The sequence below is a fragment of the Myxocyprinus asiaticus genome, chromosome 2 (genome assembly GCF_019703515.2).
Source record: "Myxocyprinus asiaticus isolate MX2 ecotype Aquarium Trade chromosome 2, UBuf_Myxa_2, whole genome shotgun sequence".
Classification (NCBI taxonomy): domain Eukaryota; kingdom Metazoa; phylum Chordata; class Actinopteri; order Cypriniformes; family Catostomidae; genus Myxocyprinus; species Myxocyprinus asiaticus.
Window position 1 is genome coordinate 63,031,542 of NC_059345.1, and position 26,943 is coordinate 63,058,484.

General features: G+C 44.8%; 1 protein-coding gene across 12 annotated transcripts in view; it reads right to left on the minus strand.

Moving 5' to 3' along the window:
- Positions 1-786: 786 nt before the first annotated feature.
- Positions 787-26,943, minus strand: part of LOC127452923 (protein mono-ADP-ribosyltransferase PARP14-like) — a 51,301-nt gene continuing 25,144 nt past the window's right edge. For 3 of the 12 annotated variants that reach the window (XM_051718875.1, XM_051718811.1, XM_051718885.1), the window contains exon 10: positions 13,127-13,697. In XM_051718875.1, coding sequence (XP_051574835.1) covers positions 13,662-13,697 — 36 coding nt within the window. In that variant the 3' untranslated portion in view covers positions 13,127-13,661. Of the gene's footprint in view, positions 3,112-3,191; positions 3,309-10,423; positions 11,642-13,126; positions 13,698-26,943 lie in introns of those variants that run through there. The other 9 variants (XM_051718866.1, XM_051718845.1, XR_007899334.1 and 6 more) reach the window with 8 other exon arrangements.

The following is a 26,943-nucleotide window of genomic DNA, read 5'->3' on the forward strand; positions in this document are numbered from 1 at the left end:
GAGGGATTCTGTGGAAATTCTGAAGACCTGAGGGGGTGGAGCTCAGATTCACGCTCTGCTTCGGCTAAGGAGAGTGTTTTCGGTCATGCGATTTGTGAAACAGTTGTCACACTTCGCTTGTAAGCATCGAGGAATACATTCTGATTGGATAAACATTTTGTTTTTTGCTACTCGTTTGTAGATACCATAGAAGGAAAACACATGCTCATCTTTGTTGTTAAGGCATTATTAAGTAAATTGCCAAAGTATATTTGTAACTTGTTAACTTACACTCATCATAGCCATAACAGAAGATCTGAGAGTACGTACAGAAATTGGAAAAACCTCGTTTGCTTATTTTATCCCATGGATCTGGAATAATATGCAGGATGTCCTTAGCTTAAAATCTCTACCTACTTCAACTTTTATATTTCAATTTGAAAGAAACATGTACTTGTTTGCTGTAGTTTCTCTCTTCGTGTTGTTGTTGTTGTTGTTGTGTGGAATGTGTTTTATTATTGTACCTTTTTTGCTTTTATTGTAACTATGTATGTAAGCCGCTATCTTGACCAGGACTCCCTGGAAGAAGAGATCATGTATCTCAATGGGACCTTCCTGGTTAAATAAAGGTAAAAAAAATTAAGATGAATTAGGAGTGGAAAGCGATTGAAAATACATTGGCAAAAAGGTCAATGAGAATGAAAGGATGAAAAAATATTTATTTATTAGGCATGTTACGCCAGCAGAGAAGGCTTTGCTGGCCCTGAGAAATCGCTACTGGTATCAGCATTAATCGAGATATATATCAAATATCGTCAAAAGGCTGAAAAATATTGAGATATATTGCCCAGCCATATACTTGTGAATGAGAGTGGGTGGAAATGATGAATGGAAAGATAACAGCCCTGAACACACGTGTCCTTCAAACACACCCACACCTACACAAACTGAGTCTTGACTGAGACGTCATCATACCGACATAACTTTATTACATGTGATTGCTTTGTTGCACCAGTTAAAGTTTTATGTTAACCAGAGGGTAAATCTAGCAATAGTTTATTTGATTCCGTTGCACAGTTATATCAGTTCCTTAAAAAGAACCCCTTGCAATGTTATAAAGTAGTGAAATTACTGATGACTCATTGATTTGACTAGTCTATGTAAAGAAAAAGAAAAGGAAATATCCAAAGGAAATGTCCTTATTCTGGCCATACCATTTAATATATGTATATTTACAACAGTAAGTTCCGGTCAATCTGATTGGACGAGAGACATTCCATGAGTAATGATGTCTCATACCATCAGCACTCGGATGCTTCACTGTTGTGCCGTTCTAAATCAAAGTGTTAGAGCAGCACAGATGTGTAAAAGAGATAGATGTGTGTCTTTTAGTTTATCCATGTGACATTAAACATTTTAGACAGCTGATGATGAACATGCCTCTTCCAAGCTCACGATTTACGATTCATCATTTTCAGATATTAAATGTTTGGAGGCCAAAGCAGATTCCTGCAGATCCTATTCCTAATGATGTTGAAATCTTGCGAAACCAAAAGCACTAATACACATTGCTTATAAACACACCACATCACTCTTTATGTGATGTAAAGCTTAACAAAACGTACGTGTGCTGCAGAAAATCCCACCCACAAAAGAGCAGAATGAAGAGTTGATCATCTGTCCTTATTGAAACATTCTGTCCGCAGAGTAACTTTGGCACTTCTAGTTTGTTTAAACTTGCACTCTTTATTGCAAGACTTCCAGGCAGGGTTGTAATGTAATTGAGAAACACTGATGGTTTTTGTCCTAAACTTTATTCTAAACTCCTGCTACTTCTACAGATCGGACAGTTATGAAGTAAAAAATTATCATTCACGTTGCAAATATATACACTACCGGTCAAAACTTTTGAAACACTTGACTGAAATGTTTCTCATGATCTTAAAAATCTTTTGATCTGAAGGTGTATGCTTAAATGTTTGAAATTAGTTTTGTAGACAAAAATATAATTGTGCCACCTTATTAATTTATTTCATTATAAAACTAAAATTTAATAAAAAAAAAACTTTTTTGAAATTGATGACTTGGACCGAATAATAAAGAAAAGCAGCTACTAAGTGCCCAACATAGATGGGAACTCCTTCAATACTGTTTAAAAAGCATCCCAGGGTGATACCTCAAGAAGTTTGAAAAAAAGGCAAGAATACATACCCTACCCTAAACCTTAAACTAAACATAACCGATAGTGTCATAAAAAGCAAATGCGAGATGAAAAACAAAACTTCTGAAGCAACCATGTCATTTTGTGGTGCTTCTATAACACTTTTATGTTGTGTGCTCTTCAGGACTCGTAACCTGGTGTTTTACGTCACAAGTGCAACAATCTATCAGTTGAGCTACTACGCAATTTGATCACACACGAACAAGCTTGTAAATGTAGTTGATTATGTAATGCAAATGTCAAAATGAGTTGTGTGCTATAGTTAAGGTGTTATATGTCATAAGATAGCACTGTGTGAGGAACAGAGCGAAAAGTGTTTATGAACTGATAATCTGCCTTTTTACTCGTGATTTGATTGAAAGGGGATAAAAGTCATTGTTGTTTTAGTGCCTCTGGTGTTCATTCCACCAGGAAATTGACATATGTGTTACGTACAACAGGCCACATAAAAATCATTTTGCAAAACTTTAGTTATTGTAACATGATTATATGACCAGGTTGGAGACAGTAAAAAGGTGACTTGACAAACCAAATGAATTTAACATCCTCTCACATACAATCTCCTCTCTTGATTTCATTCTAGCTACGAAAAAAGTTACTTTTTACTTTTTTAATAGTAAAGTTCAATTTAATGTGAATACTTTTTACTTTCAAGTACGTTTTTGGCTAGATACTTGGACTTTTAAAAATATGAAGTAGCACAACAACAGATCAGTCCAGGGATGAGATGGGTGAAGATGACAGGAGGCCTCTGACGGCGACAGCTGCAGCAGGGAGTGAGTAGAGATAATATATTCCAAGGAGTGGTGTGAGATGCAGCGACTGGAGCAAAGAGAAACAGAGGTGAGTGATCCGGTCAGTGGAGGAGATGGTAATGGCTGAAGCACAGGAAAATAGGCAAAATATACAGACTAGAAAAATACAAAAGAATAGCGTGAGAAACATGAGTAACAAAGCACACAACACGAGAATTATCCGATACTGAACTCACACAAAAGGGCTGCTTATAAGGGGAAAAGCAGATAGTGTGCAGGTGCCAAGCTAATCAAGCGGCTGGTAATGAGCATTGTTGGGCAACACTGCCGTGTGATTATCCCCTCCCCTGCACCTGCAACAACAAGTTGGAGACACACAGCAGCAAACCAGAAGAATGAATCCTCCCATGACACTGGTATCAGGGCATGTGAAATCAGGTAGCATAACAGATAAAATCTCATTCCACACAATTACCTTGGCTACATCACAACTTTCTCACATAGTATCACATTGCATCCCCATTTTCTGATAAACAGTCAAAAGTTTTGACACACTTGACTGAATTTGTTTTTCATCTTAAAAACCTTTTGATAAGTGTTTATTGCTTAAGAGCTTAAAATTTGTTTTGTACACAAATATAAATTGTGCCTATGTATTAATTTCTCTACAAAGCTTAAACATTTTTTAATATATATTTTTTTTACATTTTGAGTTAAACTGTATGATGAAGAAAAAGTAACCAACAAACATACAGCAAGGGAACTCTTTTCATTTAAAAAGCTGGCCAGGATGCCCCTTATGAAGTTGGTTGAGAAAATGGCCAAAGTATGCAGAGCTATAAACAAAGAGTGTGTAGAGAGCTCAAATTTAATAATTGGTCCTAAACGTAATAAAGTGCCTCGTGCCACCCCCCCAGAAGATGCCACCCTGGGCAACTGCACATGTCGCCCATGCCTAAAAATTTTTTGTGTTATGAGCGAGTTGAGCTGATGTTCGAGTCAGCACTGTCAGTCAGAGAGCGGTTTCTTTGAAGTCAGTGGTATTGTCTCGTACTCTGTGCTCGGATTACTACTACACTACAGCTGGGAAATACAGGTAAACTTACAGCTTTAAGGCTTATCACTGCTGAGAGACACAACAGTCTGGTAATCACACATATGCTTACCTGATTCTATTGGACACCGGATTGTTCGCTTTGTGAGGAGATGTAAAAACATTCAACATGGTGGAGGAGTGTATGGTTTTAGAGTGAATGACTCTTGTGCACCACCACCGGCAACCACGAAATAGGGAGGAATACCTCCACTCTAAGTCTATTTCCCTATCTGTCACTCACTCTCCGTTGTGTCAATGTAGTGACACTAGGGGTCACGAACGATCATGCTGACTGAGCTGAATTCCCACGACTGTTCATTCACTTCTGCTGGATCTGACAGCGCATTTCAGCGGCTTCTCCCTCCTCTGCACTGGTGCACTGCAGAGAATGCCCCTCGGCGCTTCGGCAGAAAGAAAAGTGTATATATCTCTAAAAGAGTATATTTCTCTAAAAGAGTATATATCTCTAAAAGAGCGGCACACACGGAACATCTTTTTAAGACGCGTCTTTTTAAAGATGCCTTTCCTTTGTGTGTTATTCCTGGTTGCGTTCGTCATCTCTCACCTTCTGACGGTCACGATCACTGTCTTTCGTGTCTGGGCACTGCTCACGCGGAGACAGCGTTCGTGGATGGGTCATGTACTCATTGCGAGAACATGTCCATGGCAATGATGCGGTCGCGGCTTACCTTCGTAAGAAAGCAAGCCACCCTAGAGGCTCCCCGCCTCGGTCTTTCTACCCACGGGTATGAGGCCAGCGCGGCTAGCACTGGGGGCGATTTGTGAACCCCAATGGGACCACCTCCGCCGGGTATCCCCCCACGGACCTCCCATTCCCCAGCATGCTCGTCTGCCCCGATCGGGCTTCCGGATGAGTCCACCGGCTCGTATCACGGCGAGTTCGACCTCTTATGTGAAGCCCGTGAAAGTGATGAGCTTTCGAACGCAGCATCGGAGAGCGGGCTCATCTGGCCGGACGTGGAAGCCTCAGCTGGGCTCCTCCCTTTGGGTGTGGTCGCTCAGTCACAGGCTGACGCGGAGATGACAACATGCTTTCCCGGGCAGCCGCGAGTGTCGGGCTAGAGTGGAACCCTCCGCTCTCCCCAGAACCCTCAAAGCCATGCCCCACCCCCGTTCCTTTCTTCCCGGAAGTACATGAAGAGCTGACAAGGTTGTGGGAGGCTTCCCTGCCCTCACTACCCTCGATGGTGGGGCGGCCAAGGGCTATTCGGCAATTCTCCAGGTGGATAAAGGCGCCCAAAGCTCCCATCCAAGGCCTGCAGGTTACATCGTCTCTGACGGCCAAGGCCTACGGTGCCGCTGGACAAGCCGCCTCCGCCCTGCACGCCATGGCTCTCCTGCAGGTCCGCCAAGGCGCTAAAAGATCTGCACGAGGGTAGTTCCACCCCGGGATTGATGCAGGAGCTGCGCTCGGTGACCGACCTCGCTCTCTGGGCGACGAAGGTCACAGCGTGGTCTCTCGGGCGGACGATGTCCACCTTGGTGGTCCAAGAGCGCCACCTTTGGCTCAACCTGGTTGAGATGGGAGAGACCGACAAGGCACGGTTCCTTGCCGCCCCCATTTCCCGAGTTGGCAGTCCAGCGACACTGAGGACTTTGCCCAGCAGTTCTCAGCGGTGAAGCAGCAGACGGAGGTTATCCGGCACATCCTGCCCCGGCGCGGCTCAAAATCCTGCACCCCATCTGCTCGTTGCCAAGGGCATCCCCCCGCGGTGACTGCACTGGCTCCGCCTCAGCCCGCCCCTGCAGCCTGGCCCCGGCGTGGAGCCCACCGCAGGAAGCAGATGCCACCCGTCTCGCGGCCGCCAAGAACCCACGAAAGGCTTCGAAGCACCCCTGAGAGGGGGCGACCCAGGGACGACGAAACCCGCTGCTCTGGAGCTGGTAAGCAGACCACTCCATCCCCCGGTCGAGGGCTGGGAGGAGAATCTTTTGTTAACTTTGCATTTAATTGCGCTGCATGCCCAAGTGGCTGCAGTACCCAAGAGTTCAGCAAGATCGGATTCCTTGTTCCCTGGGTCACATATCCGGTGTGCATGGCCGTCATCATGACCACTGTCCACAACTCTATTTGGCAGGTTTGGCGCTCCAGCGGCGGTCTACCCGCCCCTGAGCGCCCAGCTGTGGCACAAATCCGCCCCCGATATGACAGTCTCCACGGGTCACGAGGACAGGCCTCTTCCTCCCCCATCCCAGGCTGTTCCGGGGGTGGTCACAAGGAGCCAGGTAAGTACTTCGATGTCCCTGAACTCAGCACGGCCACAACACGGTGTGGAACCTCAGGCTCTGCCCCAGCTTTACACAAACTCCCGTTCCTAGATGCTGAGGCAAAGACGCACTCTAGCGAGTGTCCGGCATCAAGACTGGTTCGTGACGGTAGACCTGAAGGATGCGTACTTCCATGTCTCGATTCTACCTCGACACACACCCTTCCTGTGGTTTGCATTCGAGAGTCGGGTGTATCAGTACAAGGTCCTCCCTTTCGGTCTGTCCTTGTTCCCTCGCATCTTCGCGAAGGTCGCAGAGGCAGCCCTTGCCCAACTAAGGAAGTGGGCATTCGCATCCTCAACTATCCCAATGGTTGGCTAATCCTAACTCACTCTCGGGATGTGTTGTGTGCACAAAGGGACCTGGTGCTCTCGCACCTCAGCCGACTAGGGCATCGGGTCAACTGGGAAAAGAGCAAGCTCCTCATGGTTCAGAGCATCTCTTTTCTCGGTTTGGAGTCTCGTTGACAGCGCACCTCACGAACGAGCGCGCACAGTCGGTGCTGACCAACATACAGCTGTCACCACCTCTTCAATCCTTGGACCGACCTCACATTCTATGGGCAGGCGTTCCCCTAGGGCAGGTCTCCAGGTGCACCGTGGTCACGACAGACGCCTCCAAGATGGGCTGGAGCGCCTTGTGACATCAACTGCCTCGAGTTGCTGACAATTCTGCTCGCCTTGCGGAGGTTCCGGCCGTTGATCCAGGGCAAGCACGTGTTAGTTCCGACAGACAACACGGCAATGGTAGCATATGTCAACCACAAGGCGGTCTGCGCTCTCGCTGTATGTCACAACTCGCCCACCGTCTCCTCCTCTGGAATCAGCAGCACCTCAAGTCGCTGCGAGCCACTCACATCCCGGGCGACCTCAACACTGCAGCGGATGCACTGTCATGGCAGGTTACCCTCAGGGTACCCTTGGGAGGGACACCCCCCGACTAGACCTGGTTGGCCCAGTTGGATAATCCCCCTTTTTTTTTAGGAAGTGAAAAAAACAAAGAATGGTAAAAGAGGCCACGACTGGGCTAGCCTGTCTCTATCTTTTGGGTAGTCGACTTGTCCCCAAAGGGCCGTTCGACACTCATAACTATGTTGGGGGAGGTTACGTTTTGGCCTGGTGCACTGGATACGAGGCACACAGCTGTCTGCCTGTCACACACCGCCAGTTCACGTAACACAGTTCTGCCAGTTGCGGTGTTTTGTATAGGGACCCCTAAAGTCACTACATCTACACAACGTCGAGTGAGTGACAGATAGGGAACGTCATGGTTACCCTGATGGAGGGAACAAGACGTTGGGTCCCTCCTGCCACAACGCTGAACTACCCGCTGAAATAGCCGGACCTTATCTCGGCTCCTCAGCATAAAACCTGAATGAGTGGTTGCATACCAGCTCCTTTTATACCTGTATGTTCAGGGGAGTGGCATGCAAATACCACTCGCCAATTTTCATTGGCCTTTAATCAAAGACCAGAGGTGTCTCAGGCTCCCTAGAGTGACCCCTAGTGTCACTACATAGACACAACGTCTCGTTCCCTCCATCAGGGAATGGAGGTTACGCAAGTAACCACGACATTTTACACAGAGAAAATAGGATGCATTTGACCACAATGACATTATCTTAAGCAAGCTGACTAACATTACAGCTGAGGAATAAGAGCTTGTGTTGTTGTATAAGATCTCACTTATGTGAGAATGCTGTTTGTAGACTACAGCTCAGCATTCAACACCATAGTGCCCTCCAAGCTAGATGAGAAACTCCGGGCTCTGGGCTTAAACAGCTCGCTGTGCAGCTGGATCCTGGACTTCCTGTCAAGCAGACGCCAGGTGGTTAGAATAGGCAGCAACATCTCCTCATCACTGACCCTCAACACTGGAGCCCCGCAGGGCTGTGTTCTCAGCCCACTACTGTATTCCCTGTACACACATGACTGTGTGGCAACACATAACTCCAATGCCATCATTAAGTTTGCTGATGACACGACGGTGGTAGGTCTGATCACTGACAATGATGAAACAGCCTACAGAGAGGAGGTGCACACTCTGACACACTGGTGTCAGGAGCACAACCTCTCCCTCAACGTCAGTAAGACAAAGGAGCTTGTGGTGGACTTCAGGAGAAAAGACAGAGAACACAGTCCAATCACCATCAATGGAGCACCAGTGGAGAGAGTCAGCAGCTTCAAGTTCCTGGGTGTCCACATCACTGAGGAACTCACATGGTCCGTCCACACTGAAGTCGTTGTGAAGAAGGCTCATCAGCGCCTTTTCTTCCTGAGACGGCTGAGGAAGTTTGGAATGAACCGCCACATCCTCACACGGTTCTACACCTGCACTGTGGAGAGCATCCTGACTGGCTGTATCTCCGCCTGGTACGGCAATAGCACTGCCCACAACCGCAAAGCACTGCAAAGGGTGGTGCGAACTGCCAAACACATCATCGGAGGTGAGCTTCCCTCCCTCCAGGAAATATATACAAGGCGGTGTGTGAAAAAAGCTCGGAGGATCATCAGAGACTCCAGCCACCCGAGCCATGGGCTGTTCTCACTGCTACCATCAGGTAGGCGGTATCGCAGCATCAGGACCCGCACCAGCCGTCTCCATGATAGCTTCTTCCCCAAGCAATCAGACTTCTGAACTCTTGATCTCCCACGATCAAAATACATCATCCCTGCACTTTATTAATCTTATCTCACACCGGACTGTCATAAATTATATTACTGTCATTATATTATGTCTCTCTTAACAACTGACTATCAACCGACAGCCTGAATGTCAATACAGTACAATACTGTACATTCTATATATATACTTTTTTCATATATATTTTAATTTTTATTGAATAATGTGTATCTATATAGTATCTATATAGTAAAAAAAAACAAAAAAAAACAAAAAACAAAAACAGCATATTGTATACTGTGCAATGTATGTTATTATTGTATATTGTTGAGTGTAATTGTGTATAACAGATGTTTAAATTGTGTTGTGTTAATTTGATGTTTTAAGTTGTGTAATTATGTATAACAGATGTTTAAATTGTGTTGTGTTAATTTGATGTTTTAAGTCGAGTTTAATTATGTATAACAGATGTTTAAATTGCGTTGTGTTAATTTGATGTTTATTGTAGATTGGTATATGTCTCATCACTGTCACGACTGCTATGTTGATCGGAACTGCACCCAAGAATTTCACACACCATTGCACTTGTGTATATGGCTGTGTGACAATAAAGTGATTTGATTTGATTTGATTTGATTTGTTCATCTCTGCTTGGGATTCGCAACAGTTCGCTACAATCGCAGGTAATCTCACACGTTCAATCTCTCTCTCTCAAACACACACACACACCCTTGTTTCACCAATAACTTGTTAGAAACAGTACAAACTGGTGTTACTAGTTCTAAAGTGACATTTTTAATTAGTAACAGAGGCATCTTTAGAACTAGCAACGGCAGATCCTGACCCGTGGCATATGAAAGTAGTTCCATGCACAAGTGCATTTTTTTTTTGGAGACAGTCCTTAGTTTTTCCTAATTTTTTATTTACTTGTTCATTGAACTGTTGTATATAACCAATATCACATGAGCAAGAATGCTGCATGGCCCTATATCAGCACGGCTGTGATTGGAGTGCCATAGGTAATCACAGCCCTGCTAATTTAGGGCCATACAGCACGACTGCGAGTTTGATATTGCTTACAAATATGCAAGCTCAAACTTAAAAAACCTTGACTAAAATATAACAAACACCATTTGGCACATTTTACTGGATAACTACATTTAGAATGAAAAATTAAATAAAATAAATCATAAAGAAATAAAAAACTAAACATGGCATTACATTTAATGTTTTTTTTTGTTTTTGTTTTTTTTAAATAGGTATGATTGTTTATAAACATGTATTACACCTGTGTTAAAAATCTACCACTATTTGGCAATTACTGCATGCAAATCAGCTTAATTATGCCCCTTGCTATAATAAACCTATTCATAACCTCTTAACATAGGGAGCTTTAATGTAAAGTGTTACTACTACACTATTTAGACCCTTAATTATATTCAGGAACAAATGTGTTTACATTCAGAATCAGAATCAGCTTTATTGCCAAGTATGCTTACACATACAAGGAATTTGTCTTGGTGACAGAAGCTTCCAGGGCACAATCAATACAATAACAAGCCAGATATAATAATAATAATAATACAAATAAATAAAATAGAGTAAAAATAAAAAGTGAATAGAAAATAAAGTATATATAGAAATACACAATTCAATACACTATTTATTACATTTGTGTGCGCAACAATGTGGCTATTTTTGGTCACTGCATAATTTGTTTTTTACTATAAAAATTTCTTTACTATTATTTTAAAATGTGAATAAACTAATAATAAAGAATGAGTAGATGTGTCTAAGCTTTTGACTAGTATTGTACTTACAGAAGGTAAATTTATCCAAAGAAAACTCAAAATTGACAAAGTGTGTCATAAATTGCCTTGTGATACAGTATGTGCTGTCAGGACAGGTAGATAATTTATTAAAACAATGAGGCAATAACATTTTAATACAACAACATTTTTCAGGTACTGCTTCCTTAAGCTGTATAGACTCATAGCATGAAGGAGATTCGAGTCAAAGATTATAAGAGAAAACAATACAAACAACAATATGTGTCTCTTCTATAGCAATACACACTTTTTCCTGAGGTTCATCCCAAATAGAAAAACATTTTATTCAAGAGTTACACTGTATGTTCTGTTCCACTGCTTGATGAGTCAAACTGTACCTTTAAATTATGCAACTGACAACTGACAACAAAGAGTTGAATGTCTGCTAAGAGGAATTCTATTTGATTTGGGAACTGAGAAGGCAGTGTAACAGTATCACCAAAATACATTCCAATGCCTTTGCTTATTTTCTGGAATGGATAGCCCTGAAGCCATACATAAGAAATATGTAACTTTTGAACCAATTTCATTAATCCACGTCATTCTGTTTCAGCTGTATTTATGCAAATGACAGACTAAAGTATCTGGCCGATGACGATAATCTCACAATGCCTGGCAGAAAAACAGAAGTGGTATTGCACTTGTTTAACAGTTCAAAAATCTACTGACATTTTTTGACATTACCTGATGTAAAAACATGTCAAAACATTAAACATTTTTCCTGTTGCTGTCATATGTTTTAGTGAATTTTAAGTGAATATTGTGAAAATATTTAAAGGGATAGTTCACCCAAAAATGAAAGTTCTCTCACCCTCATGCCATTTCAGATGTGTATGACTTTCTTTTTCTGCTGAACACAAACAAAGATTTTTAGAAGAATATCTCAACTCTATAGGTCCATACAATGCAAGTCAACAGGGTTTAAAACTTTGAAGCTCAAAAAAGCACATAAAGGCAGCATTAAAGTAATCCATATGACTCCAGTGGTTAAATCCATGTCTTCAGAAGCAATACGATAGGTGTGTGTGAGAAACGGATCAATATTTATGTCCTTTTTTACTATAAACCTCCACTTTCAAACAGCACTCCTATGCACGTACACCAGAGTTTTTTGTTTTTTGCCGATTCACATTCTTCGTGCATTTAGCCACCTACTGGGCTGTTGTGCAAATATGATTTATTTATTCTTTTCCTTTTCTTTGTCCCCCTTTGGCGAATTGCTAAAAACAAAAGAAGAAGCACTCGATCCTTTCGTGAATGTGCATAGGGGAACTGATCAAAAGTGGAGATTCATAGTAAAAAAGGACTTAAATATTGATCTGTTTCTCACCCACCCCTTTTATATAACTTCTGAAGATATGGATTTAACCAATGGCTGGGTTGGGAGGGTTACTTTTTAAATGTATTCCACTACAGATTACAGAATACATGCTGTAAAATGTAATTTGTAACGTATTTCATTAGATTACTCAAGGTCAATAATGTATTCTAAATACTCTGGATTACTTCTTCAGCACTGGTAGATTTTTTTCACTTGTTTTGGCTATAAAAATCTGCCAGAACAGTAAGACAAAATACACATGTTAAAAATACATTCTCTGAAAAAATTCTAAATATCTTTTACAGTGTTGCTTCTAAAACAAGATAAAGTAGATTGATCTTGTTTTAAGGATTTTTAGATATTTTTACAGAAAATCAAAAATAAAAAAAATAAAAAATTCTCATCAAGAATAAGATTTTTGCCCTAATATCAAAGGTCTTACTAGAGAAAAAAAAATATGATCTAATGTGGATTTTCTTGATAAAAAAAAAATATGATCGTGCCTGGTGCATGTAAAATGGCTAGAAATAGCATTTTAGCATAGCATAGTTTGTTTCTATTTCTTCTGCTCCAAACTTACTTCAAACTTACTTCTCTGTCTGCTCGTATGAATGTAACACATCATAAGAAAGTGTTTCACCTCTGTTCAAACGCTCTTTGGATCGCATCATTTATATGGAAAAATGTTTTCAACTGAATAGACTAAATATTAATTGAAACAAATGACAAGTAAATGAAAAGTAATCTCTTTAGGAATCAAAATACTTTTTGAATGTAACTGTATTCTATTTACCAATGATTTAAATTGTAACTGTAGTGGAATACAGCTACTAATATTTTGTATTTTAAATACGTAATCCTGTTACACGTATTCCATTACTCCCCAACCCTGACCACTCTCTTGGAGTGTTGTGCAGCAGTATGGATTACCTTTACGCTATCTTTATGTACTTTTTGGAACTTCAAAGTTTTGTACCCCATTCACTTGCATTGAAAGGACCTACAGAGCTGAAATATTCTTCTAAAAATCTGCATTTGTTATCAGCCGAAGAAAGAAAATCATACACTTCTGCGATGGCAGGGGAGTGAATAAATGATGAGAGAATTTTAATTTTTGGGTGAACTATCCCTTTAAACATTTAATTAACTAATTATTTAACGAACTTTGGATAAATTATATTGATAAACAAACTAACAACCTTCCTCTGTTATATGTTTTCAGTTGATGCTTTTCGTTCATTCAGTGCTAAGATGTACAATTTAATGGAGCAAGCCAGGTTCAGGTGTCCATTAAGCGATATGGTTCGTTTAAATGTGATGAGGTAATTTGGGTAGGCCTGACAGTCATGGAAAACCACAAACATGGTGGGGTTCTGCGTGTTATCCACCACGCTGTCAAAGAGATGGTCGGGTGGCAGGTGAACAGGGGGTGTATTTTTGTTCCCCTGACCCTTGTCGTAATGACCAGTAAGCACAAGGGCCACAAACATGAGTTGGGTGCCATCTGTGGCAGGGACCGAGTAGACAGGGCTGGCAGAGTAGCTCGCATTCACAGCAAAGTACGTTCCAAAACCATAGAGAGTTGCTGAGAAGTGTATAAAAAGGGCCATAAGTTAATCATATAGTTTTCAAACTGAGCAAACAATCAGACACAACAAACACAAAAATGTTCAGTAGTTTGAGAGTAGACAGTAGTTTGTGACAGATAAATACTGTTCTAATTATATGTATTGTTATGTCTTTGAGACGTATTTTAATGTTATGCGGGTTGACGTTGTTGTTGTAATGCTGTTATATGCCTGCTGGGGGTGGTGTTCTCTGTGTTTTCTTATTTCTCTCTTTAATGAAGGAGCTGAAGCAGCAGCTGCAAGCAGTCACACCCTGATATGACCGAGATCTGAGCTATATAAGGCAGAGGCTGTGTCTCCTTTGGAAGGATGCGTCCTCCGGAGGTCGCATTTGTCGGCCGCATACGTCATCGAGGCTGTCTCGTTTCATAAAAGCGAGTAGGACACTTCGAATGCAGCCTTCGAATGCGACCTTCTTTCACAGGAATTCGGAGGATGCATGAGGTGTATCCTTCCTGGGCACTCACAACCCACAATTCTTTGCTTCAACGGAAATGTCTAAAAAAAAATAACGCCAACTTGCCCGTAAATATGATGTTCAAACGCAAGTAATGTTAATTCCCAAGTTGAAGTACCTCAGCAGATGGGTGCAGAGTATATAATATGTATAATTATATCAATATATAACTAAAATAAAGTATTAGAATAAAAGTACACCTGTAAAATCTATTTTCTTTTCTCTTTACATCATAACTCTCCTAAAATGTACCTCATACATTCCCTTCCAGTGGGACTTTGCTCCCTTCTCACTCGAAGCGCTCGCGCTTGTTAAAGAGTGGCATGCTGTCATAGCAACCATGTTACGTTCCGTTTGTCCACGAAGACCGACTCGTTTAAACGAGACTTGTTTAAAGGAGGACGCTCAGTATACTGCAGCCTTCAAAGGACGCATCCTACCTAGCACGCAGCCTTCAAAACGAGACATAGCTAGAGTTCCTTTCGTGGATGAGGGAGAGAGACTTGTCGTTTACTCTCCATGCACGTGTCGTCAGGGATCTTTGATTCTGCTGATCTTTGATTCTGCTGTTCAAACACTGTCGTGTTTGAACCTCTTTGTGAGCAGTGTTTTTGCGTATTTTTCTACCATCTTGTGCTGTGTGCCAAGACTGAAGAAAGTACTAAATTACATGACTTTATTTAACATTTTTTAACACTTTGTTTATATAGAAAATTGTTGGGAGGTGGATGCCATTTTGTGTTTATTGACCACCTTTTTCTACTGTTTTTGTCTAGTTAGGGAGTAAGGGTAGATTATTGTTTGCATTTTATTTGATTAAAGGTTAGATAGTTCTACTCATAATCAATTAGTATACCATTTTGTTTATTATTTTGGCCTGGTCCCCTCCTGAAGCCATCTTAGATTGTATTTTAAACCATTAAATAATATCTTTGTTTTGAGAACTGGAAGTCTGTGCAATAATTCTGGGACAGGAGACAAAGCCTCCTGAATGTGTTTCATGTTCTTTTGTTAGCTTTTTCCTCAAACCCTAGACAAAAGGGGAACGGGACGTAACAGTATAAAAAATTATTGTTATATTATATATTAAAATAATCATTTGTGTAATAATCTAAACGTTCAACTATCATCATTATCAACTACATTTTCTCAAGGGTAGCTTAACTGTCATTTAACTACTTTAAAGGAGTCATGACATTACATTTTCCTAGCTCTTTTGATATACAGTGCATCCGGAAAGTATTCACAGCGCTTCACTTTTTCCACATTTTGTTATGTTACAGCCTCATTCCAAAATGGATTAAATTAATTATTTTCCTCAAAATTCTACAAACAATACCCCATAATGACAACGTGAAAGAAGTTTGTTTGAATCTTTGCAAATGTATTAAAAATAAAAAACGATAAAAAAAAAAATCACATGTACATAAGTATTCACAGCCTTTGCCATGACACTCAAAATTGAGCTCAGGTGCATCCTGTTTCCACTGATCATCCTTGAGATGTTTCTACAACTTGATTGGAGTCCACCTGTGGTAAATTCAGTTGATTGGACATGATTTGGAAAGGTACACACCTGTCTAAATAAGGTCCCACAGTTAACAGTGCATGTCAGAGCACAAAACAAGCCATGAAGTCCAAGGAATTGTCTGTAGACCTCAGAGACAGGATTGTATCAAGGCACAGATCTGGAGAAGGGTACATAAAAATTTCTGCAGCATTGAAGGTCCCAATGAGCACAGTGGCCTCCATCATCCGTAAATGGAAGAAGTTTGGAACCACCAGGACTCTTCCTAGAGCTGGCCGCCTGGCCAAACTGAGCGATCGGGGGAGAAGGGCCTTAGTCAGGGAGGTGACCAAGAACCCGATGGTCACTCTGACAGAGCTCCAGCGTTTCTCTCTGGAGAGAGGAGAACCTTCCAGAAGAACAACCATCTCTGCAGCACTCCACCAATCAGGCCTGTATGGTAGAGTGGCCAGACGGAAGCCACTCCTCAGTAAAAGGCACATGACAGCCCACCTGGAGAAACAAAATTCTCTGGTCTGATGAAACTAAGATTGAACTCTTTGGCCTGAATGGCAAGCATCATGTCTGGAGGAAACCAGGCACCGCTCATCACCTGGCCAATACCATCCCTACAGTGAAGCATGGTGGTGGCAGCATCATGCTGTGGAGATGTTTTCAGCAGCAGGAACTAGGAGACTTGTCAGGATCGAGGGAAAGATGAATGCAGCAATGTACAGAGACATCCTTGATGAAAACTTGCTCCAGAGTGCTCTGGACCTCAGACTGGGGTGAAGTTTCATCTTCCAACAGGACAACGACCCTAAGCACACAGCCAAGATAACAAAGGAGTGGCTATGGGACAACTCTGTGAATGTCCTTGAGTGGCCCAGCCAGAGCCCAGACTTGAACCCGATTGAAAATCTCTGGAGAGATCTGAAAATGGCTGTGCACCGACGCTCCCCATCCAACCTGATGGAGCTTGAGAGGTCCTGCAAAGAAGAATGGGAGAAACTGCCCAAAAATAGGTGTGCCAAGCTTGTAGCATCATACTCAAAAAGACTTGAGGCTGTAATTGCTGCCAAGGGTGCTTCAACAAAGTATTGAGCAAAGGCTGTGAATACTTCTGTACATGTGATTTTTAATCGTTTTTTATTTTTAATAAATTTGCAAAGATTTAAAACAAACTTCTTTCATGTTGTCATTACGGGGTATTGTTTGTAGAATTTTGAGGAAAATAATGAATTTAATCCATTTTGGAATGTAGCTGTAACATAACAAAATGTGGAAAAAGTGAAGCGCTGTGAATATTTTCCGGATGCACTGTATAAGAGGCAATTGTACTATAAAAACATACTGTAAGTTTCAGACCTGAAAACTTCCTCCTTTATAGAAAAAGAGCATTTATTTAAACCAAGCTGCAAAAATGGCTCGTTTGGAATTTGTGGAACTTGTGACGTCACAAGGACCAAATACATCTGCATATGCAATGTCTATTTTCCTGTCATTGCACCCTTGCCCCACCCCTTGTGTTCAGTCAGTCACACAGTTGAAGTGGAGAGAGATTGGGCCTGTCATGGCAGATTCAAGTGGACTTATGTAGGACACCTTCACGTGCCTGTCTGAATTTAAATGTTTTTCTACATAAACATGCACAGACAGATCAGTCTATGACCGATTGTTACATATCTCTGGTCACTTTTAAAAGATGCGATGTCAAGTTACAACTCTGAAGAGGAGAAGCTGCTGCCTCTTACTGATTATTTCGCCCATCAGTGCTATTTTTACTTGTTGGTGTATGAAAACATGATGGAATTTTACTGGAAAATGTATATGTCTTCAGCGTATTTTAGAATGGACTGTATGTTCTGCTCATATAATACCACTGTCATAATATGATTCAAGCTTTGCAAAGGAACTGTTATTGAAGGATGGGGCAGTTAAAACACATAGACGCAATCGCAAAAACCATCATGGTTACTTGTGTAACCTCCGTTCCTTGATGGAGGGAACGAGACGTTGTGTCGATGTAGTGACACTAGGGGTCACTCTTGGGAGCCCGAGATACCTCTGGTCTTTGATAAAAGGCCAATGAAAATTGGCCATTGGTATTTGCATGCCACTCCCCCAGACATACGGGTATAAAAGGAGCTGGTATGCAACCACTCATTCAGGTTTTATGCTGAGGAGCCGATAAACGGTCCGGCCATTTCAGCGGCTAGTTCAGCGTTGTGGCAGGAGGGACACAACGTCTTGTTCCCTCCATCAGGGAATGGAGGTTACACAAGTAACCATGATGTTCCCTATCTGTCACTCACTCGACGTTGTGTCGATCCAATTGGCTGAACTGTGTTACGTGAACTGGCGGTGTGTGGTGGGCAGACTACTGTGTGCCTCATAGCCAGCACACCAGGTCGACACGTAACCTCCCCCAACATAGTTATGAGTGTCGAATGGCCCTTTGGGGACAAGTCGACTACCCAAAAGATAGAGACAGGCTAACCCAGTCGTGGCCTCTTTTCCCCTTCTTTTTTTCCACTCCCTAAAAAAGAAGGGGGATTATCCAACTGGGCCACCAGGTCTAGTCGGGGGGTGTCCCTCCCAAGGGGAAGACACCGCGGAGACCACACCTCGCCCAAAGAGAGGGGGGGGGATATTTAAGTGGAAAAATACGTCACATGGTCTTTCCAACCATGTGGAGAGTCTTCAAGTTAGATCCTACCCAATGGGGGAGAAGTTACTACAAACATGGAGACTGGGGCAGAGGGGCTCTGCCCAAGGAAAATGCAGTTTGTCAATAGGGAAACGAACTAGCGGAAGATATATATATCGCACAGGGTTAGCCTTACAGGGAACCGCCACATGCGGAGCACCTACCCCAGATCAGGACTCTTAGTTAGCACGTGTACTGGGCCGGCAGCGAGTCTCTCTGAAAACTGGACTGCCACAGGGCTCGGAGGAAGTCAACCAGGGAACAAAGTTTGTGAACACTACTGGGAATTAATGGCGCATGTCTTCAGCTCAAAAGGAGGTGGAAGGCACTATGTGCAAGTGATACACCCAGCCGGCTATCCCGAGCTTATCCGCTTGTATTGCGTGCCACTACCTGGGATGAAACCGGTTCCACCTGGAGTTTGTAGAACCTTGCAAAGGTGTTTCCCAGCCTGCTGCTCTGCAAATGTCTGTTGGAGAGGCACCCCTGGCCAGGGCCCAGGAGGCCGCTACACCCCTGGTAGAATGGGTTCATAGCCCTACCGGGGGCGGTGTGTCCTGGGCGTGATATGCCATAGTTATGGCGTCAGTGAGCCAGTGGGCGATCCTCTGCTTGGAGACAGTGCTTCCTTTCCGCTGTGCACCAGAGCAGACAAAGAGCTGCTCAGAGATCCTAAAGCTCTGCGTGCAATCCAAATAGATGCGTAAAGTGCACACCGGACACAGCAATGACAGGGCTGGGTCTGCCTCCTCCTGGGGCAGCGCTTGCAGGTTCACCACCTGGTCCCTAAAAGGGGTCGTGGGAACCTTGGGCACATAGCCCGGTCGGGGTCTTAAGATCACGTGAGAGTAGCCCGGACCGAACTCCAGGCACGTTTTGCTGACAGAGAACGCTTGCAGGTCTCATACCCTCTTGATGGAAGTGAGTGCAGTCAGGAGGGCAGTCTTCGAGGAGAGTACCTTAAGCTCGGCTGACTGAAAAGGCTCAAAGGGGGCTCTCTGTGGACCATGAAGAACTACAGAGAGGTCCGATGAGGGAATGAGGCGTGGTCTGGGGGTATTCAGCCTCCTGGCGCCTCTTAGGAACCTGATGATCAGGTCGTGCTTCCCTAAGGACTTACTGTCGACTGCGTCATGGTGTGCTGCTATGGCGGCAACGTACACCTTCAAGGTGGGAGGGGACAGCCTCCCTTCCAACCTCTCCTGCAGGAAGGAAAGCACTGATCCGACTGCGCATCTCTGGGGCTCTTCCCGTTGGGAAGAACACCACTTAGCGAACAGACGCCACTTAAAGGCATACAGGCGCCTCGTAGAGGGGGGCCCTAGCCTGAGTGTTCATGTCTATCACTGCAGGTAGCAGTGTTTTCATCCTTCACCAAGGTGAAGTGGACACCACTGAACCTGGGCGGACGCCTGGCGAACTGAATCGCGCAGCCGAGTCGGACGGTCCGGACCAGCCATCGCGACGGATTGGAAAGCACAAGCCACGCGTCCAAGTTCCACACAAGGGGGACCAAAGGGACAATGTCGTTGGATGTACCAGCAGGTGGGGCCTCAAGGCAGGGCAGAGCTCAAGGTGCCACACCATGTCGTGGCCGTGCTGAGTCTAAGGACATCGAACCTGGCTCCTTGTGACCACCCCCAGAACAGCCTGGGACGGGGAGGAAGAGGCCTGTCCTCGTGACCCGTGGAGACTGTCATATCGGGGCGGATTTGTGCCACAGCTGGGTGCTCAGGGGCAGGAGACCGCCACTGGAGCACCAAACCTGCCAAATAGAGTGGTGGACAGTGGTTGTGATGACGGCCGTGCACACCGGGTACGTGACCCAGGGAACAAGGAAACCGCTCTTGCTGAACTCTTGAGTACTGCAGCCACTTGGGCATGCAGCGCAAATAAATGCAAAGGTAACAACAAGATGGAGAGGTCTGCTTACCAGCTCCAGAGCAGCGGGTTTCGTCGTCCCTGGATAGCCCGTCTCAAGGGCGCATTGAAGCCTTTCACGGGTTCTGGGCAGCCGCGAAATGGGTGGCGTCTGCTTTCTGCGGTGGGCTCCACGCCGGGGCTGGGCCAAAAGGGCAGGCTGCGGCGGAGCCGGTGCAGTCGCCGCAGGGGGACGCCCTTGACGACGAGTAGACGGGGTGCGGGATCTTGAGCCGCGACGGGGCAGGATATGCCGGATAACCTCCGTCTACTGCTCCACTGTCGAGAACTGCTGGGCAAAGTCCTTGACGGTGTCGCTGAATAGGCAAGCCTGGGAGATGGGGGCAGCAAGGAATCGTATCCTGTCGGCCTCACCCATCTTGACCAGGTTGAGCCAAAGGTGGTGCTCCTGGACCACTAATGTTGACATCGTCTGCCCGAGAGACCGCGCCGTGACCTCCGTCCCGGGGCGGAACTACCCTCGTACAGTTCCTTTAGCGCCTTGGTGGACTTGCAGGAGAGCCATGGCGTGCAGGGCGGAGGCAGCTTGTCCAGCAGCACCATAGGTACCTTGGCCGTCAGAGACGACGTACACCTACAGGCCTTGGACGGGGGCTTTGGGCACCCGCACCAGGTGGTGGTGCTCTGCGGGCATAGGTGCACAGCGAGCGCCTTTATCCGCTCGGGGATTGCCGAATAGCCCTTGGCCGCCCCACCATCGAGGGTAGTGAGGGCGTGGAAGCTGAAAAGATCGGGACCGGGCAGTAAAAAGTGCCTCCCATGACCTTGTCAGCTCTTCATGCACTTCCGGGAAGAAAGGAACGGGGGCAGGGCATGGCTTTGAGTGGCGCTGCGAGCCCAGGAACCAATCATCGAGCCGCGAGGGTTCAGGGAAGAGCGGAGGGTTCCACTCTAGCCGATGCTCGCGGCTGCCCGGGAAAGCATGTCATCATCTCCATGTCAACCTGTGACTGGGCAATCATCCCCGAAGGGAGGAGCCCAGTTGAGGCTTCCGCGTCCGACTGGACGAGCCGCTCTCCGATGCTGCGCTTGAGAGCTCATCACTTTCGCGGGCTCAGAATAAGAGGTCGAACTCACCGTGAGACGAGCCGGCGGACTCATCCGGAAGCCCGATCGGGGAAGACGAGCGTGCTGGGGAATGGGAGGTCCGTGGGGGGATACCCGGCAGAGGCGGTCCCATTGGGGTCCCCAAATCGCCCCCAGTGCTAGCCGCGCTGGCCTCATACATATGGGTAAAAGGGCCGAGGCGGGGAGCCTCTGGGGTGGCTTGCTTTCTTACGAAGGCGAGCCGCGACCGCATCATTGCCATGGACATGTCCTCGCAATGAGAACATGACCATCCACGAACGCAGTCTCCACGTGAGCAGTGCCCAGACACGAAAGACAGTGATCGTGACCGTCAGAAGGCGAGAGATAATGAGCGCAACCAGGAATAACACACAATTGGAAAGGCATCTTTAAGAAGACGTTCCGTGTGTGCCGCTCTTTTAGAGAAATATACTAGAGAAATATACTCTTATTTCTGCCGAAGCGCCCAGGGGCATTCTCTGCATTGCACCAGTGCAGAGGGGGGAGAAGCCGCTGAAATGCACTGTCAGATCCAACAGAGGTAAATGAACAGTTGTGGGAATTCAGCTTAGTGTGCATGACCGTTTGGCTCTGAAGAGAAAATCTGAATGAGAGGTTGCATACCAGCTCCTTTTATACCCGTATGTCCAGGGGAGTGGCATGCAAATACCACTCGCCAATTTTCATTGGCCTTTTATCAAAGACCAGAGGTGTCTCGGGCTCCCAAGAGTGACCCCTAGTGTCACTACATCGACACAACTTCGAGTGAGTGACAGATAGGGAAAGTGAGTTAACAGATTCATTCATCAATATTTCATATGTCATGACTGTGTGATAGTTTATGGTGATGATGTGACGCGATGCAATGGCTTGAGGCTGTCTACACCGGAAAAGACTGGAATTGAAGTCATTATTCACAGATAATATTGCCCTCCAGAGAGTTGTTCACTTAAGATCACTTAAAACTTCAGAAATTGGCCACTATTTCTGATTTTGAGGCAAAAATATTGGAAGAAATAATACAGTATCTTAAAACATCGACCTGCTATCTTGACACACTCCCCAATGTGTTTAACGGTATGGAAAAAGATCTGTTAGAAATAGTCAATGCCTCACTCCTTTCAGGCATGTTTCCGAAGTCCCTGAAAACTGCATTTGTCAAGCCTCTTCTAAAAAAGAGCAATCTAGATATCTCTAACAACATTCTTCTAGAAATATTGGAAAACTGGGTAGGGCTCTCTGGGACGGTCCTCAGCTGATTCAGGTCATATCTAGATAGGAGGGGTTACTATGTGAACATAGGTGTAACAGGTTCTTAAGTTCCCCATGAAATGAGGAAGCAGGAGCCAGATGAATTTCCACCTTCCTCATCTTTCTTCGATTAGTCACTTTTCAGTGTCACAATACACTGAATACAAAAATTTCACACACACACACACACACACACACACACACACACACACACACACACACACACACACGCACACACACATGCACACACACACACACACACATGCACACATGCACACACACATCAAGCATGTGTCATTCCTCTCTCCTCTACTGTGGCTCTGGCTGCTCCTTTATCTCTCTCCAGCTCTCACAGTAACACAAAACAGCTGTCAGAGATTTCCCACAGGTGCACTGATCGATCAGCCACCGATCTAAATCGGCCGATCTTCATCTTAAGTCTGTGATCGGCGATCGTGCCTAGAATCAGGGCAGATCTTTTTTGCAGCATGCAGGGAATCACACATACAGTGCTACTCTAATGAATGAGCGCTTTCTCAGCCCTTGATGCTCGACAGTGTGGCCTCTGGAGGGTGAAATGTTGGCAGTTCCAAGTATGCACAAATGTAATCTTTCAGACATGCTGTTATTCAGATGAATATGCAAGTTCATTTTTAAAAATGAGTAAGAATTACATGTGTATGAATATTAAATTGCCCATTTTCTAGAGTCATTACAGTAGTAATTCTGACTTGCTGCACTGTGAGCACAGGGAGGATAAAGAGACTGCAAACGTGTATAAAAACGAATTAAACAACAAATAAACATGATGTAACGTGATCATGAGCACTTTCAGCTCCACTCCCTTCAATATGCTCACTCGTGGTGTCAATCAAACATACGTGTTCTTGGCGGCCAGCCATGAGACGGGTGGCGTCTGCTTCCTGCGGGCGGCTCCACGCCGGGGCTGGCCTGCGGGGGCGGGCTTCGGCAGAGCCGGTGCTGTTTCAGCAGGAGGACGGCCTTGGCAATGAGCAGATGGGGTGCAGGGTCTTGAACTGTGCCAGGGCAGGATATGCTGAATAGCCTCCATCTACTGTTTCACCGCCGAGAACTGCAGGGCAAAGTCCTCGATGGTGTCGCTGAATAGGCCCACCTGGAAGATGGGGGCGTCAAGGAACCGTGCCTTGTCAGCCTCCCTCATCTCGACCAGGTTGAGCCAAAGGTGGCGCTCCTGGACCACAAAAGGTGGACATTGCCTGCCCGAGAGACCACACTGTGACCTTCGTCGCCCGGAGAGTGAGGTCGGTCGCCGAGCGCAGCTCCTGCATCAATCCCGGGTCAGAACTACCCTCGTGCAGTTCTTTTAGCACCTTGGCTTGGTGTAACTGCAGGAGAGCCATGGCGTGCAGGGCAGAGGCGGCCTGTCCAGTGGCACCGTTGGCCCTAGTCACCAGAGTCAATGTAAGCCTACAGGCCCTGGATGGGAGCTTCGGGCGGCTCCACCAAGTGGCGGCGCTCTGCAGGCATAGATGCACTGCAACCGCTTTATCCACCTGGGGAAATCACTGAATACCCCCTGGCAGCCCCACCATCGAGGGTAGTGAGAGTGGGGGAGCTGAAAGACTGGGATCGGACAGTAAAAGGTGCCCTCCATGACCTCGTCAGCTCCACATGCACCTCCGGGAAGAAAGGGACAAGGGCGGGGCATGGCCGTGAGCGGCACTCTGGGCCCAGGAACGAATCATCGAGCTGCGAGGGTTCAGGGAAGAGTGGAGGATTCCACGGCAGAGGTAGTCCCATTGAAGTCCCCAAATTGCTCCCAGTGCTAACCGACGCGGCCTCATACCCATAGGTAGAAGGACCGAGGCGGGGAGCCGCTGGGGTGGCTTCCCTTTTTACGAAAGAAAGCCACGACCGAAACGTTTCCATATTCATGTTCTCACAATGAGGACATGACCCATCCACGAATGATGTTTCCGTGTGGGCAGCGCCCAGATACGTAAGACAATGATCGTGGCCATCAGAAGCGGAGAGGTAACGACTGCAACCAGGAATTATACACAAACGGAAAGGCATCTTTAAAAAGATGCTCCCGTAAGTGCCACTCTTTTAGAAGAAGAAAATATACTCATTCAGCAGGAAGAATATACTCTTTCAGTCTGCCAAAGCACCCAGGGTTCTCTGCACTGCACCAGTGCAGAGGGGGAGAAGCTGCTGAAATGTGCCGTAAATCCAGCAGATGAGGTGAATGAACTCAGTGGAAGAATTCAGCTCAACGAATAGAACCGCTTGGCTCCGAAGAGAAAATCTGAATGAGTGGTTGCAAGCCAGCTCCTTTTATACCCGTATGTCCGGGGGAGAGGCATGCAAATTCCACTCGCCAATTCCCATTGGCCTTTTCTCAAAGATCAGATGTGTTCGGGGCTCCCAAGAGTGACCCCTAGTCGTGTCATTTGAGTCAGACCTTATTTTCAGTCACAGTCACATCAAAGCAATAACTAAATCAGCCTACTATCATCTAAAAAAATATAGTGAGAATTAGATATTTTGTATCCAGTCAAGACATAGAGAAGCTTGTTCATGCATTCATCACCAGTTGGGTGGACTAATGCAATGGACTTCTCACCACCCTTCCCAAAATACCATTAGAAACCTGCAGCTCATTCAGAATGCTGCTGCCAGGATTCTCACCAGAGCACATCACTCCAGTCCTCATATCTTTACAGTGGCTTCCAGTTACATTTAGAATTGCAGTTTAACCTTGGGCCAAACAAGGCCAACTGGGGATTGTGGCGGGGTCAGTGTCAAAGGTGGAGTTTCGCCAAACTTGCCAGGTTGTGTATCCAGCGCACAACGGTACAGGCTCGGGAAAATGTTTTAAGTTGCAGGCACAGTACAAATACATTAAAATGCACAATGGACAAAGAAGTGCCCAAACAAAGAACTTTTCATGGTTCAAAATCATGGATGGTGTGTTGGGACATCGTCCCGCTGTTAGTGGAGAGACCAATTGGGACACCATGGCAGTTGCAGTCGGTGAGATGTCAACACTAACTTACCTTGCTAGCTAGCTAATGTTTATATTCAATATAAACTCACTATTCTAGATAACTATAAAACATGATACCTCAGCTTGAGTTTCCCTCTTGCTTGTGAAATGGGTGGGGAGTGTGATGCTGGCACCAGGGCGGCATATTAAAGGCAGGTTTAAGGGCAACACTGCAGGGCTTTTGGCCCTATGGTGGGAATGCAGATCGATTTTGGTCTCGCGACTCGAGGTCCGAGGCTATTGGCCCCGGCTAGACAGTTGATAGCCCTGGCTCGCACTGGTTTGATAGTGGAAAAGTGGCTAATGATCCAGTCGTAAAGATTCTTGAGCCAACAGCTCATTGGAATAATGAATAATGGCTTAAATTTTCTGTTTGTTTGTCACACAAAGCTATCATATGGCTTCTGATTACTAGGAATATACACTGAAGAAAAATCATTGGTTGAACTTAATTCAACTGTGGACATTGGTTCTGCACAATGAAAATTATTTTCTTTTATATTCAATTAAAATGTAGCCTCTACTCAAATACTTTGTGTATCAAATAACTTTGCAGCTTGTTGCCAGCTAGCAACAAACACATCAGCATATTATATACTAAATCTTTTTGTGCTGTATAACAAGTATGGTACTGCTGAGAATTTATAGGTCAGTCATTATACTTATGATCCCTCACTATTTACTTAATGAAAAAAGCAATACACACTGATTTTTCAGTAGTACTGTACCCAACACTGGCCTAAACATTAGCTCCACTCTTCTCCACAATGGGAACCTCCAAAAAAATTAAGCATGACAGACACTCCTCTAAATCCGAACATAACAGAACATTAAACAATAAAAAGTCTCCTACTTGTTTCATTTTGCATATACGTAAATACATTCAAATAACACTTAATTTTAAAATGTACTCTACAAATCCAATCCCATGCAATGCATGATTGGAACTGGAAATCCCCTGCCCGATTTCAACAATACATTGATGCAACAAGTATTATTCACATAGTCCCAACACAAATGGATTAAGTGAACATGATGGATTGTACACAATTAAATTAAGTTGAGACCAAATGATAAAGAATTGTGTTGAATTAGCTCATTTTAAATAAGTTAATTGAGCAAGCAGTAAAAATCACCATTTGAACACACACGTGAACACCATTTGTTAGAAGTCCGAATCCATTTGAACATTTCATAGCAATGTGATCATATCACTTTTTGATGACTGTGTTGAATAT